At 53.3% G+C, this 13,331-nt stretch overlaps 3 protein-coding genes across 3 annotated transcripts; all 3 read left to right on the forward strand.

Moving 5' to 3' along the window:
- Window positions 1–314: 314 nt before the first annotated feature.
- On the forward strand, window positions 315–5,033 carry LMH87_006766 (uncharacterized protein; the record flags this gene model as incomplete). The annotated part of the gene is made up of 3 exons (XM_056204704.1): window positions 315–964; window positions 1,016–1,457; window positions 1,515–5,033. The coding sequence occupies 3 exons, from the start codon at window positions 315–317 to the stop codon at window positions 5,031–5,033; spliced, it is 4,611 nt and encodes a 1,536-aa protein (XP_056060034.1).
- Window positions 5,034–5,647: 614 nt separating this feature from the next.
- On the forward strand, window positions 5,648–7,760 carry LMH87_006767 (uncharacterized protein; the record flags this gene model as incomplete). Its single annotated transcript, XM_056204705.1, has 2 exons — window positions 5,648–5,920; window positions 5,985–7,760. The coding sequence occupies 2 exons, from the start codon at window positions 5,648–5,650 to the stop codon at window positions 7,758–7,760; spliced, it is 2,049 nt and encodes a 682-aa protein (XP_056060035.1).
- A 3,900-nt stretch (window positions 7,761–11,660) lies between these two features.
- LMH87_006768 (uncharacterized protein) lies at window positions 11,661–13,174 on the forward strand (the record flags this gene model as incomplete). The annotated part of the gene is made up of 3 exons (XM_056204706.1): window positions 11,661–11,856; window positions 11,920–12,979; window positions 13,042–13,174. The coding sequence occupies 3 exons, from the start codon at window positions 11,661–11,663 to the stop codon at window positions 13,172–13,174; spliced, it is 1,389 nt and encodes a 462-aa protein (XP_056060036.1).
- Between the last annotated feature and the right edge of the window lie 157 nt (window positions 13,175–13,331).

A 13,331-nucleotide genomic window follows, 5' to 3' on the forward strand; every position in this document is an offset into this window, starting at 1 on the left:
CGTCGTCACAGCTTTCCTTGCTCCAGCCTCTTGAATTTGCTCTCGCCCTTTTTTGACTTGGCCATCGTGCAAATCTGGGTCTTCTAGTTTTGCCGACGCTCCACTTTGCTCATCCAAGGTAGTCGAGCGACACTGTGAGCTCCGTGTCGTCTCACGCGTGGACCGGGGGTGCATCAAGGCAGTCTGCACTTTGAACAACTGGAGCTTTATGCGCGGATACTCAGCCCACCTTGCCTGTACATAATATTTTGTCTGCATTTGCACTATTCCTGCAGGATACTCGCCGAACTGAATTTTCGACCTACGCGACCGCCATGTCGGCCCAAAACTGGGGCGACCTGCCCAAGCTCAAGAGAGGCGGTCACCAGCGCCGGTCTAGCGAGTACGAACTTCCCCCGACTGAACAAAGACAATCCTTAGACAGCCAACCTCCACGACGAACGAACCGTGCATCTATACAGACCGCCTACACCGAAGCCCCCTCCGAATCAATATTTGCGCCGGGTTCACCATCGTCCTCTAGTGTTACTCCCCAAGGCTTGACTCCGCGGCCTCCATCTTACCAGGCCGGCTTCACAGAGTTCGCTCGGGATAACTCTGATCGCAAGCCGCGGCGGATGCCGCACGACGAGGACGAATACTTCTTGCAAGCCTCCCCGTCCCTGCCGGAAGCACCCGACGTTCCGCGCGGCCCGCCAGTGAGCTATCGACAACCATACGTGCCAGCTATACACATACCCCAGGCCCCGACCACTAGGCACGAGCCAGTGTCGCCTTATCAACCTCGGACAGGTATTTCAGAAGACGATCAGCCATATCCTGCCTATAGTGATATGCCTTCGGCAACAATTCCCGCTCCAATGACTGCTTCCACATACGTTGACGATGCTCGCCCTCGCGCAGCTGATACCTTTGGACAACCTCGGAGGACATCTACAAGCGCAACGTCTGATCGACGCAAAAAGTTGGCCACCAATCGATCACCGCTGCAAAATCTGGAGCTGACGCTGGACAGCATGACTAAAGAAGAAAAACGAGCCCGCGTGGAAGCTGCAGAACAACGAGCTAGGCAGCGCGCAGCCAAGAATGCCCAAGCTCTGGCTGGTCCTCCTCCCGATAACGGCTCGACTACACTTCATGATGTCGGTGCTAGACAGTCAACGCAGCAGCCCATGCCCAGGCAACAGACTGCCTCATATGCCACTGATTCAAGATCACGGCCCGCAGCCCATCACGATTGGACACAGCAGATGCAGCCAGACACCATGCCTCCAGCCTCGACTGTGCACCAGTCGGCGGACGGTTATGACCGACCTCTGGACCGACCTTCCTCAAACATTCCACAACGCAACCTAAGCTTTAAGGATCGCGCCGCGAGGGCTCCCGTTGCTACGCACGACACCGACATTCTGGAGCCCGTGAAGCAAAGGGCGTCTCCTCTCGCAGCTCCCAATCTCGTGAGTCGGACAGGAAGCAATCGAGCCGGACAAGACCCCCCAGAAAGAATCCATCAGCATCGTCGCATCGGCTCTGAAGCAGCTCCTCGCAACTACTCCCCTCTGGTGCCTGTGCCTGGCAATGCTCTTCCTCGCTCCGTCAAAAACAAGGAGCTCCCTCCCATTCCATCACCTGATCACACAAACGGCAACCATAATATGAGAGACGTACAGCAACAGCATCGTTACAGCAACGCGATTTCGCAGGGCATCCAGCGTCGCGCTACAGAGCCGACCTATCGCCGTCAGCACGACACAAATGAGACACATGCAGAGATCCCAGATCAGCAAGCATTTAGTGCGGCAGTTTCGCGGGAGGAATCGCAAACGGAAGATGGCATAGCGCTTGCCAGGAGGCGACTTGAGAGAGGCGACAGCGATGGTGGGACGACAAAAGAGAACCGGCATCGACTAGGCAACATGCTCTATTCCAATGCAGATACTCTGCGGCCCGGCGAAGGCTTGTATCAGGCTCCAGAATGGCTAGATGAGTGGGAAAAGGCACCAGTCGGAACATTGTCCGGACCATTGCTCGATGTTCACACCGAAAATTCCTCACAGGATGCTTACAAGGCATGGTGGGAGCAAGGAAAGGGACGGGGCGCCAATGTGACTGCTCGTTTGAGAAAAGGTGACACTTTTGACGGCGAGTATGACGACGCAAACGTGTTAACCCGTTTTAAACCCAAGCTCTACCTGAGGTGTGGTCCACTCCTGAGATACTGCGGTATTCGCAAGGAAGCAATTCCTTCCAGGTCGCAACGAGGCCATCCCGTAGCGGAACGGGAAATGTGGCGTGGAAGCGTCATGATTGTTACTGAGGATTCTGTATCTTCTTATCAAACAGCCCCGATGCTTCGCATTTTTGTGCAAGATATTGGTCTTCTGCCATCAGCTCCACATCACGTCAAAGGGGAGCTCTCGCCAGAATATGTTGATCCCATAGCTGGCCACCCAAAACTCGGTCGTCGCGGAGAAACGTTTTATGTCCGACCTGTCGAACACCTGGAAGAAGGCAAAGATCTTTCTATGGATGAGACAGACAATGGACTGTTCGAGATGACGCGAAGCCCCCCAGACGTCCCGCCCCCGAATGGTGCGCCCGACTACCCCGGTTCCTACTCTAGCCGCAAAAGTCGAGCAGGCGTTGACGGTGAGAAAGCGCAAAAGTTCAAGGATGTGCGTGGTTTCCAGCTTCATGCCGAAAGAGGCTACACCTTCTGGCGCTTCAATATCGAGATCGAGCTTCGAGAAAAGCAGCAGCGCATCGCCTATCGCATCAACCAAGGACCATGCATGGCTTTTTGGGTACCGCCGAGGGGTCAGACGATGAATATGATGTTTCATAGCTGCAATGGTTTTAGCGCGAGCGTAAAGCCAGATGACTTGAGCGGACCAGATCCCATGTGGCGTGACGTCCTCAATACTCATCAGTCGAAACCATTCCACGTCATGATTGGTGGTGGTGACCAAATCTACAACGATTGCGTCGCCGATGAATGCGATCTGTTTGGAGAGTGGCTTGATATGAGAAACCCTTTCAATAAGCATCATACGCAGTTCACTCCAGAGATGCAGGACCAGCTGGAAGAGTTTTACCTTGAACGGTATTGCACGTGGTTCTCCCAGGGCCTCTTTGGACTGGCCACATCTCAAATCCCCATGGTAAACATGTACGACGACCACGATGTCTTTGACGGCTACGGCTCTTACCCCGACCACGACATGAGATCGCCAGTATTTTCTGGCCTTGGTGCGGTGGCTTTCAAATACTATATGCTGTTCCAGCATCAAAGTGTGCTTCCAGAAACTGAGACATCGGAGCCCAGCTGGATACTTGGTCCCAGCCCTGGTCCATATATTAAGGAGCTCAGTCGCAGTGTCTATGTCTCTATGGGAGGCAAAACTGCTCTACTTGCCGTGGACACACGCACAGAGCGAACGGAGCACGATGTCATCGACGAGAAAACCTGGGAAAAGATTACTAGCAGACTGTATCTTGAAGTCCGCAAAGGACAAGTCGAGCATCTCTTGGTTTTGCTTGGTGTGCCAATTGCATATCCGAGGATGGTCTGGCTTGAAAACATTCTTACATCGAGACTCATGGATCCTGTCAAGGCTCTAGGAAGAGCTGGTGTTTTTGGAAAGATGCTCAACAACATTGATGGCGGTGTGGAGGTATTGGACGACTTGAACGACCACTGGACAGCCAAAAACCACAAGCAAGAGCGAAGCATTATCGTGGAAGACTTGCAAGACCTCGCCATGGACAAGTCAGTACGAGTTACAATTCTCAGTGGCGATGTGCATCTCGCCGCTGTTGGCCAGTTCTACTCCAACCCACAGCTTGGGCTCGCTAAGCACAAGGACCCGCGATACATGCCCAATATCGTTTCATCGGCGATTGTGAATACACCGCCCCCGGACATGCTCGCTGATGTTTTGAACAAACGCAACAAAGTTCACCACTTTGATAAGAATACCGATGAGAGCATGATTCCGATATTCCAGCATGGTCCAGATGGAAAGCCTCGAAATAACAAGCATCTTTTGCCTCACAGAAATTGGTGTTCGATTCGTCAATGGTCTCCTGGAATGACGCCACCACCAACGCCGCCCGCATCTGATGACGAGCGCAGCCCAAGCCCTGCGCGGGCTGCGGGAGGGGGAGGTGGACTACTTAGGCGATTTTCACTTGGCAGCCGCTCGAGGCCAAAGCTATTTGAAGGTTCTCGGGAATCCGTCCGCGGATCTCGCCCCCCGATCTCCGGCGGAATGTTCAGAAGCCTGACTAGGAGAAACTCTGAAAAGGGAGCTCCGCCGCGTGCCCAAATCGCAAGAAGCATGTCTGTTGGTAGCACGGATCGCCCGAAAACAGGTCTCTTCGGCTTCATGCGCAGGGGTAGCCAGAGCAAAGCAATGGAATATGATGACGACGATGACTCCATAGGCCGCTGGGGTGCACCGGCTCAAGGTCGTTATCCAAGCCCTTATGGTCAGGACCAAGAGGAACCTCTTGGCCTTCGCGGTGGCGCTGCCACAAACGACGAATACTCAGATGGAGATGATGCATACTTCAGCCCGCGTCCACAGCGGGAGCAGGCAGGAGACAGCCAACCGGCAAGCCAGCCCCATGACAACCCAAGAACCAAATCATTTCACAGGACTCCCACCGGTCTTTCAATTAAGCAAATGAAGAATGCGCAAAATTTTGCAGTGGATCTGGAGGGCGGGTTGGACATTTGCTTGAATGTCGAGGTGAACCCAAAAGACCCGACAGGGATTACAGCGCCGTACAGAATCCTGGTGCCCCGGCTGCATTATGAATACACAGCAGAAGCTGATTCGTTGGCTGAGGCCCGGACTCAAGCGCAGCCCCAAGCACAGCCCAGTGGGTTCAAGAGGTTTCTGAGCTTTCGCAAGAAGCCAGAGCCGCCAGTTTCAAGATACGAGGAGCGGAATCCAGTGGACGACGAACCCGAGCAAGATTATGAGGACGATTCAACCGAAGCAGGAACAGTTAGGCGCCGATACTGAAAAGGTTGGGAAGCGCAATGGAGTGCATTGTTGGGAGCATGGCGTTTTGGTTTACTGGTGTACATGGATGGTGCTGATCAAAGTTGAGCGTTGGGAAGAAGCAGAACCAAGTTGTTTATTACCTACAGAGTATCCGTAGCATAGTAATGCTGTACATGTATGTTTGTATTATTGCCCCCATTGAATCACACTGTAAAAGGTGTTTCTATTAATGTATTATTCGCGGCCCCTGATCTAAGCCGACGGCTTAAAGTGGCGCGCCCTGGGGCCTGCCCTTGACCCCTTGCCAGCCGTCAGGCTTGCCAGGTGGGGACGCTTGATCGCCCTCCACGTCGCGCAAGCCATCTCAAGACATGCCAACTCTCCTTTTCTGTCCAAATAGCTTGCATCCACGCCTGTGTTCTTTTCTGCTTGGCTCACGGGATAGGAGCACAATCATATCGACCAGGTTTATTCTTTATCTTCGCATGTGCAGCTCATGGCCTAACCTGCCACCTCCGGAAGCCGCGCCCACCCCCCTTTGCGGACGAGCCGACAGGCCGCAGCCCTGAATTCCGCGACGTAACGACTCGACACCAAAGTCTGCTTGGTAGCAAGTTGGCCAATTCTACGGCATGGCGCGAGGCTTCGATCATGATAGCGCCTCTGATGTGGCAAAACTACAAGCGCGGAGGGCACTGTCTTGGCTACATGGGCCTGGACTCAGAGCTGCGACAGCAGTAGCCCTCACCGTCGCGCACCGGGTGCGCATAAACCTGGTCGCCAGAAGACTGCTGAGCTTACCGCACGCGTTGGTTGCTATTTGGATAGTCATTTTATTATGGGGGGAGCGCTGGGTGTATGACAGTAAAGTCGAGAGCTGCAGCTGGGATCATTGGGAATCATGGGTATGTGGCTTGTTGCGCGACGGCACGGCCTGTATTGCATTCGGGATACTGACACGACAAATAGCCCAAAGGAACACACCCGCATCGCATGGTCCTAATCGCAGACCCTCAGATCACCGACCCTCACTCATACCCGGGCCGTTCCTGGCCGCTCTCGACGCTGACGGTGACAATTACGGACAACTATCTGCGACGAGGCTACAAGGCGCTCCAGAGTCACCTGCACCCCGATAGCGTGTTTTTTCTGGGTGATCTCTTTGACGGCGGCCGCGAGTGGAAAACACGACAGGAGGGGTTCGTCGACCCGAAATGGGGCAGCGAACGATCGGGCGACGAGAAGAAATGGGTCAACACCTGGCACCGCAAGTACGGCGAGGACTTTTGGGTGCGCGAATATCAGCGTTTTGCCGAAATTTTCTTTGACAACTTTAACCTGGGAGGCTCTGTACCAGGCCCGTACCAGAGAGGACGTCGCTTGGTCGCCAGCTTACCCGGGAACCACGACCTCGGCTTTGGCGCGCAGGTGCAGATCCCGGTGCGCAACCGATTTAGCGCCTACTTTGGCGATGTCAACCGCGTAGACGTCGTGGGAAATCACAGCATTGTCTCGGTCGACACAGTATCGCTAAGCGCCGACACATCAGATTACAAGCACTCGCACGATCTGGCGCCCATCTACGGACCTGTCAACGAGTTCCTGGACGAAGTGCAGTCCACCAAGCGCAAGCTTGCCATGGAGGAACTCAAGGTGTGGCATGATATTGATCGTGATTTCCGCTTCAAGCACCAGGTAACGGATCTTGAATCATCGGACACGACCCGATCGCCCAGAGACCCCGGCGCTGGCCATGCCGAGCTCCCTACGATTCTTCTTTCCCATGTACCGCTATATCGCGATCCTGGAACACCTTGCGGTCCTATGCGCGAACACTGGCCGCCAGCGAAGCGACCCAAGGGCCAGGCCGAGCCGGTCAACCCCGACCACCGCAACGCCATCACTGTCGCTGCCGGCTACCAGTACCAGAACGTCCTCAGCGAGGAAGACTCTGTCAAATTGATCAAGAATGTTGGCAACGTTGTACATGTTTTTTCAGGCGACGACCACGACTACTGCGAGCTTGTCCACTCCGAGGCCAAGGGTGGCGTGAGAGAAATCAGCGTCAAGAGCATGAGCATGGCCATGGGAGTCTCAAGCCCAGGTTTCCTCATGCTCAGCATGTACAATCCCGTCGACGCTGATGGCAGGCCTATGCCGGGGGCACCAAAGACAACGCTGCAGACGCACCTCTGCCTACTCCCGAACCAGTTCCACACTTATATGCGATATATCCTCTTCGGATTCCTGTCTCTCGCCGTGCTCGCTATCCGCGCGTTCCTCGTGCCGACACTCAATCTGACGCCGTTTGCGCTGGAGCCCGAGCAGGCTGGCCACTCGCTTCTGCCTGTGTTTAAAGACAAGGCCGAGCCACCCGAATCACGCACGCACGGCTCTTCCTCCCAAGGCATGTCATCCACGAGCAGGCTGTCGGCCGGAGCGGCAACCGTCTCGCGCAGCACGTCCAACGGCTCGGCGCCACGCTGGCCGGCCAAGAAGAGCGTCGGCAAGGGCGGCTCCCGCGGCAGCGGCGGCCGCTGGGGCTGGGGCGACGACTATAGCGGCGCCCACGGGCGCGGCCCGCGCATCAACCTTGACACGGAGTTTTACGACGACGGCAAGCAGTGGAAGGCGGGTCGCGGCCAGAAGGTGGTCAAGATCATCACGAGAGAGTTTTGGACAACGGCGTGGCGTGTGGCGTGGATGACAGGCCTGATGTGGGTGCAGTTCACAAGACGAGGATGAAAGCCTTGTTGACTCGTGCACGCCAAAAATGGCTGTTTAAACCTACGAGACGGGGTTGTACTAACTATACAAGCTCAAGTACGGGTCTTTCGTTTCTGTCTTTGTGTAGGAATAGCACAACGCGCATTTTGTTCTCCATTGTATAGTTGGGTATTTGAATTTTTGTTCGGGAGTACCGGATTCGTACATTGGTGTTTGGGGGCCAGGAACCAGAACAAAAGAAACGAGGGAGGCACAAAAAGCACCAAGCATAATACACTTGCTAAAATTTGGATGCACTTGGAGAGAGCTTGGTCATTTTCTGCTTGGACTCGGGGCTCAGCACATGAGCTCAACGAAGCATTTTTCTTTTTTTTCTTAACATTTCAAGATTTCATTTCCTACACCGGTTGATTGAACACTCGCTGCACCGTGTTGTGGTTTTTAGTTGTCCCGTTTGTTCTGGAAAGATTTGTGCTGTCATGACTATGAGCCACCAAGTTTCTTTGTTATCTTGTCGCTGACTATTTGTGGAAATTCAAGATACGAGGTAATCGCAAACAAAAGATGTTGCCAATTCCCGAGCGGCTTGGTCGGGAGGAAAGGAGAAGAAGGCCATGTATCTGGGGGGGCACGGGGGTGACATAAAATCACGCCGCTTGAGTAGAAGCAGAAGCTTATTATATCTTTTATGTTTATTGCTTTTGCTGCTATGCCTCAACTCTCTTATCATTTTTACCCCCTCTATTCCTCTTACTTGGTCTATCTTCCAAGTTTCCTTTGATTTCCTTCTCTTTATACTAACCAATAGCCCAGCTACTGGCATCTTTTTTTTGACACTCCCGTGGAGGGTTTGCGATACCTCTTTGACATTGAAAGATGGGCCGGATCTGCGGATCAGCACCTTCGTTACGGAGCTTGCGAGGTTGTATCTCCGGGCACGACCGTGGAGGCCCGGGGAGCATGGCAACTGTGATTACAGCGCGCTCACAAACCAAATGATGCAGAGACTTGGAAATGTAAACGTAACAACAGACGTGGTCCCGATCTATGCATAGCAGTTGATGTAGTAAGCTCTATGCACGCAGTCCTGACCAGACTGACTGCGCTGGTGACCACGGCATGTTTCATTTATATTGCCTGGTGCCATTAACATGAACCAAGCTGGCGAGCGGAATAGCGATGAAAAGAGCGGCCCGACGGCAGACAAGCAGCAAGCGACCACTCGGCTGGTATTCAAGTTCCAAAGTACCTGCAGGGCGAAGGGTAAAGAATCCATCACGATGCCGGGACCAGAGAAGAAGCAGCACTGGCATGCTGATTGGCAACAGGGTTGCCGGGACACAGCGCAACACAAGACGCAGAGAAGCCATGCAACGAAGGACTGGCATTGACATAGATGGCGAGAAGGTGAATAGAGCACACACACCGATGGCTGCCGGGGCCAAGACTTCCCCTGTACAGTACTTTGGCACAATGTGGCCTTTTTTCACAACTTCTGCAACACACCGTCGCTTGATGTCACGGCAACAGCTGCTGGAGTCCGATTGCATGTCGGCGCAGACGCTGATGTTATAAAAAATTAAATCGCCTGACGTGATGTCTAACGAGTCGGATATACCGTAACAAGTAACAGGGCAAGACGAGAGGAAGCGCAAACGTGGATAGTTTGAAACTCCATCAGAACAAGGGGACGACGACTGCCTGGCATGCCTCAAATCATTATTGTTTACACCACTGCTTTTTTTCGCTTGACTGGTACATTGAGAATCGGCCCAGCTTTGCAACCATACGACGAAGCCTTTACGAACACATACATGCGCTGCTGAAACTTGTTAGGTAGGCAGAGCAAAAAACGTTCAAAGCCCACCAACCAAAGGTTTGTATACGCAGAAGAAAGGGAGCTTCGTAAAGGGACAACTAGCAGACAGCGCGAGGGTTGAAGGTGTGTAACGAGCGTCGACGTCATTGAGTGGTATATAAAAGCTACCTTTATTATGCATAGACGGCCATGTCCGAGGCAGGCCCAAAAATAGTTCTCTTATACACATATGTACACACGATAGACAGCCCCACGCCGAACCTGAGACTGGGGGGGCTGAGCGCCTTGCAGCCATCGTCATCGTGGTCCCACACCAAACACACAGATCTTTTTGAAGGCGATCCGTCCGTGAGATGGCCGTGCGAATGTGCCCGCCCATTAAACAAGCTTTTGCTCATGGAGTGAAACATTCGTCGTTTTTTTTGTCTCCCGGGCGATCCACAGAGTTGCACTGAGACGAAATTGGTTCCCTTTTCCCCTCGAATTCTTTGTTATTTGCTCATCGAGGCTATGCTGCAGCCTAGGTTTATGCGGCCTCACGGGCCTCGAGCGCCAGTACAATGAAAAAAAAAAAAAGAAGCTTGAAGCGATGAAGACAAAAGGAAAGATTTCGGATAGGCCCCCACGCTATGCTTTAGTTCTGATCATCAAAGACATGAAAGAAAATGGTTTCGAAACTCTATGCGCGCCCACTGTTTTGGGGGAGGAGCACAAGCCTCCGATGGCGAGACTGAAGACCGCATGACGGAACCAAGAGTGATTTTACCCATCAAGGGCTGAAAGAGCTGGGCCTCTTGCCCAATTGCGTTTTGGTAAAAGGCTAGAAGAGAGAAAAAAAAGAGTCGGGCATGGCGTCGGGCATGGCGTCGGCAGGCCTGAGGTCAGCCTTGCAGACCGTTGCTGTCGTGAGATTTCCTCTTCATCGCCCGCCTGGCCGTCTGCCCAGCCCGATGCGCTCGTCGCGCGCCCTCTTGGCCGCCGACGGGCTACTTCCGTGTGATGCTCCTCCTCCTGGTCCTCCTCCCGCGTTGCTGCCTGCGCCAAGTGCGGCACGCGCCTGAGCACGCGCCTCTGCTGCCTGCGCCTCGGCCTCGGCCCTGGCTTGCTGGGCTGCCTGCAGGGCCTCGCTGGCCCGACGATCCTCGTACGCGGCGACATCCTCGGCGGTGATGGAGAGGGTGGTGGGAGGTCGGCGAAGCATGCTGGCAAGGTCTGTATTTTTTTTGTATTTTTTTTTTTTTTGGTCTGCTGGTAGGTCCCTTTGCTCTGCGTTGGACAGAACCCTTTGATCTCCAGTTGGCGCTTGGAAGGAGGATGAAACTCTGTTTACAGTCCCCCTTTAATCTCTTCCTTCTTCTTTTTTGATTGCAGTGTGCATGTAATTTTTCTGCCTAAAGACTGTGTGGCGAGATGCGGCAATCGAAGTTGAAGGGATGAGGAACATGTGAGGTCGTGTTTGTTGGAGCGCTGTAACATGTAGGAACGATTGTGTAAATTCTAGTTTTCTGGGCTTTCTGAGCCTAGCGCCACGCCGCTTTAACCTTCATTTTTTTTTTTACACTAAGACACAGGACTTAGAGCATAGGTACTTAGTCCACATCTCTACCTCACTAGACAGCGCTATACTATATAAGAGAGTACTATATTATACATAAAAGCATAGTCTAAAGAGCAATTAATTCTTTAAAATTATAGTATATTCTAGTAAAAGTAGAATAAAATTTCTAGATTTAATAAATATTTACAGCTATATTACCTATTAGCTGTGTACCTTGTTTGCTGTAATAGAGCGGCGTGGAGTTTGGCCTAAAATCGCCTAGCCTGACCTAGAATTTACAAAATCGTACCTACATGTTACAGCGCTCAATACCGAACTCGACGTGATTGCTGAGACCTCTCTTTCCTATTTCTCGAATATATTCCGGCCGTCCCGACCGCGTTATGAGTCGCTTAGCTGCCTTCCACTACATCGCACATTAACAACATCGATCCCCCTACACCATCGCCCCCGCAATCGGGCGCAACCGTTGTCGTCGGAGACCGAGCCAGCTTGCCATTCATATTGCTCACTAGGTTGCATGGTCGAGATCGAGTCACATATGGATTTCAACAGCTCCTCGCCCTTCCCGGAAGGGGTCATCTCCTTTCTGGATACGGATTTGTACAAGCTTACCATGCAATGCGCCGTCTTCAAGTACTTCAAGGACGTCCCCGTCACCTATGCCTTTACAAATCGCACACCAGAGAAGAGGCTATCCAGAGCTGGCTACAGGTGGCTACATGAGCAGATTACCAGTAGGTACCATTGTCCACTGCCAAAACTCCAATTACGAGCCCCTTGCTAACCCGCGACAACAGAGCTTGGCAATATTTCCTTGTCCAACGAAGAGTACAAGTTCCTCGAGCAGCATTGTAAATACCTAAGCGCCGACTACCTAGAGTTCCTGAAGGAGTTCCGGCTGCGACCAAGAGATCAAGTCTCCATCACCTTCCACCCTATCGGTGCAGACACCGGCAGCGACAACGATCTCGGCGACGTTGAGGTCAGCATCGCGGGTACATGGTCGGATACCATCCTCTACGAGATTCCCTTTCTGGCGCTGACCTCGGAGGCGTACTTCCGCTTCATGGATACCGATTGGGACTACGAGGGGCAGGAAGAGAAGGCCTTTGAAAAGGGCATGCGGCTCCTCGAAACGGGCTGCATCCTGTCGGAATTCGGTACCCGCCGCCGCCGCGACTACCATACACAGGCGCTCGTCTTCCGCGGCCTGGTCAAGGCCTCCAAGGAAGCGGCCGCCAAGGGATACCCGGGTGAGCTCTCCGGCACGAGCAATGTGCACCTGGCCATGCGTTTCGGCATCCCGCCGGTCGGCACCGTCGCACACGAGTGGTTCATGGGCACGGCGGCCATCTTTGACGACTACAAGCACGCCACGGAGGAGGCCCTGCGACACTGGGTGGGATGCTTTGGCTCCAGCCTCTCCATTGCCCTGACGGATACCTTTGGCACGCCCGAGTTCCTCAACGCCTTTAGTCTGCCCGCGCGCACCACAGACGGCGGCGTGTCCGAGGCCGCGCTGCGCAACGACGACGGGTCGACCAAGACGTACGCGGAGCTCTTCACCGGCGTTCGACAAGACTCGGGCGACCCCAAGGAGTACGTCAAGCTCATGCGCAAGTACTACGATTCGCAGGGCATCAAGGAAAAGGTCATTGTCTTTTCAGACTCTCTCGATGTTGACAAGTGCCTCGAGTATAAAAAGGTGGCGGAAGAGCATGGCTTCCTGCCGCGCTTCGGCGTTGGCACCTTCTTGACGAACGACTTCACGCATCTCAAGACGGGCACCAAGTCCTTGCCGCTGAACATCGTCATCAAGCTGAGCTCAGCTGCCGGGCGGCCAGCTATTAAGATTAGGTACGTCGATGAAGCGGCCCATTCGGCGCTCTGCCATGTCTCACCACTAACTCCTCATGCAGTGACAACATTGAGAAGAATACCGGCGACAAGGAGCTGATTCAAAAGGTCAAGGAGCAAATTGCGTACGTCGAGAATACGTGGGAAGAAGGCAAGGAGGACGCCAGATGGGGCAAAGAAGAGCCCAGCAAATAGCTGTCGCTATTTAGCGACAGTGCTTTGGATACTCGGGCAGTCTTGGCGTGGTCGCGAACTAAGACTAGAATTATATTCATCGTTGGCATTTGAGGATCAATTTTTTTAGCATCGTATAATTAATAACGAAAGTGATTGACGAAGTGAATTTCAACTG

The sequence above is a fragment of the Akanthomyces muscarius genome, chromosome 1 (genome assembly GCF_028009165.1).
Source record: "Akanthomyces muscarius strain Ve6 chromosome 1, whole genome shotgun sequence".
Taxonomy (NCBI): domain Eukaryota; kingdom Fungi; phylum Ascomycota; class Sordariomycetes; order Hypocreales; family Cordycipitaceae; genus Akanthomyces; species Akanthomyces muscarius.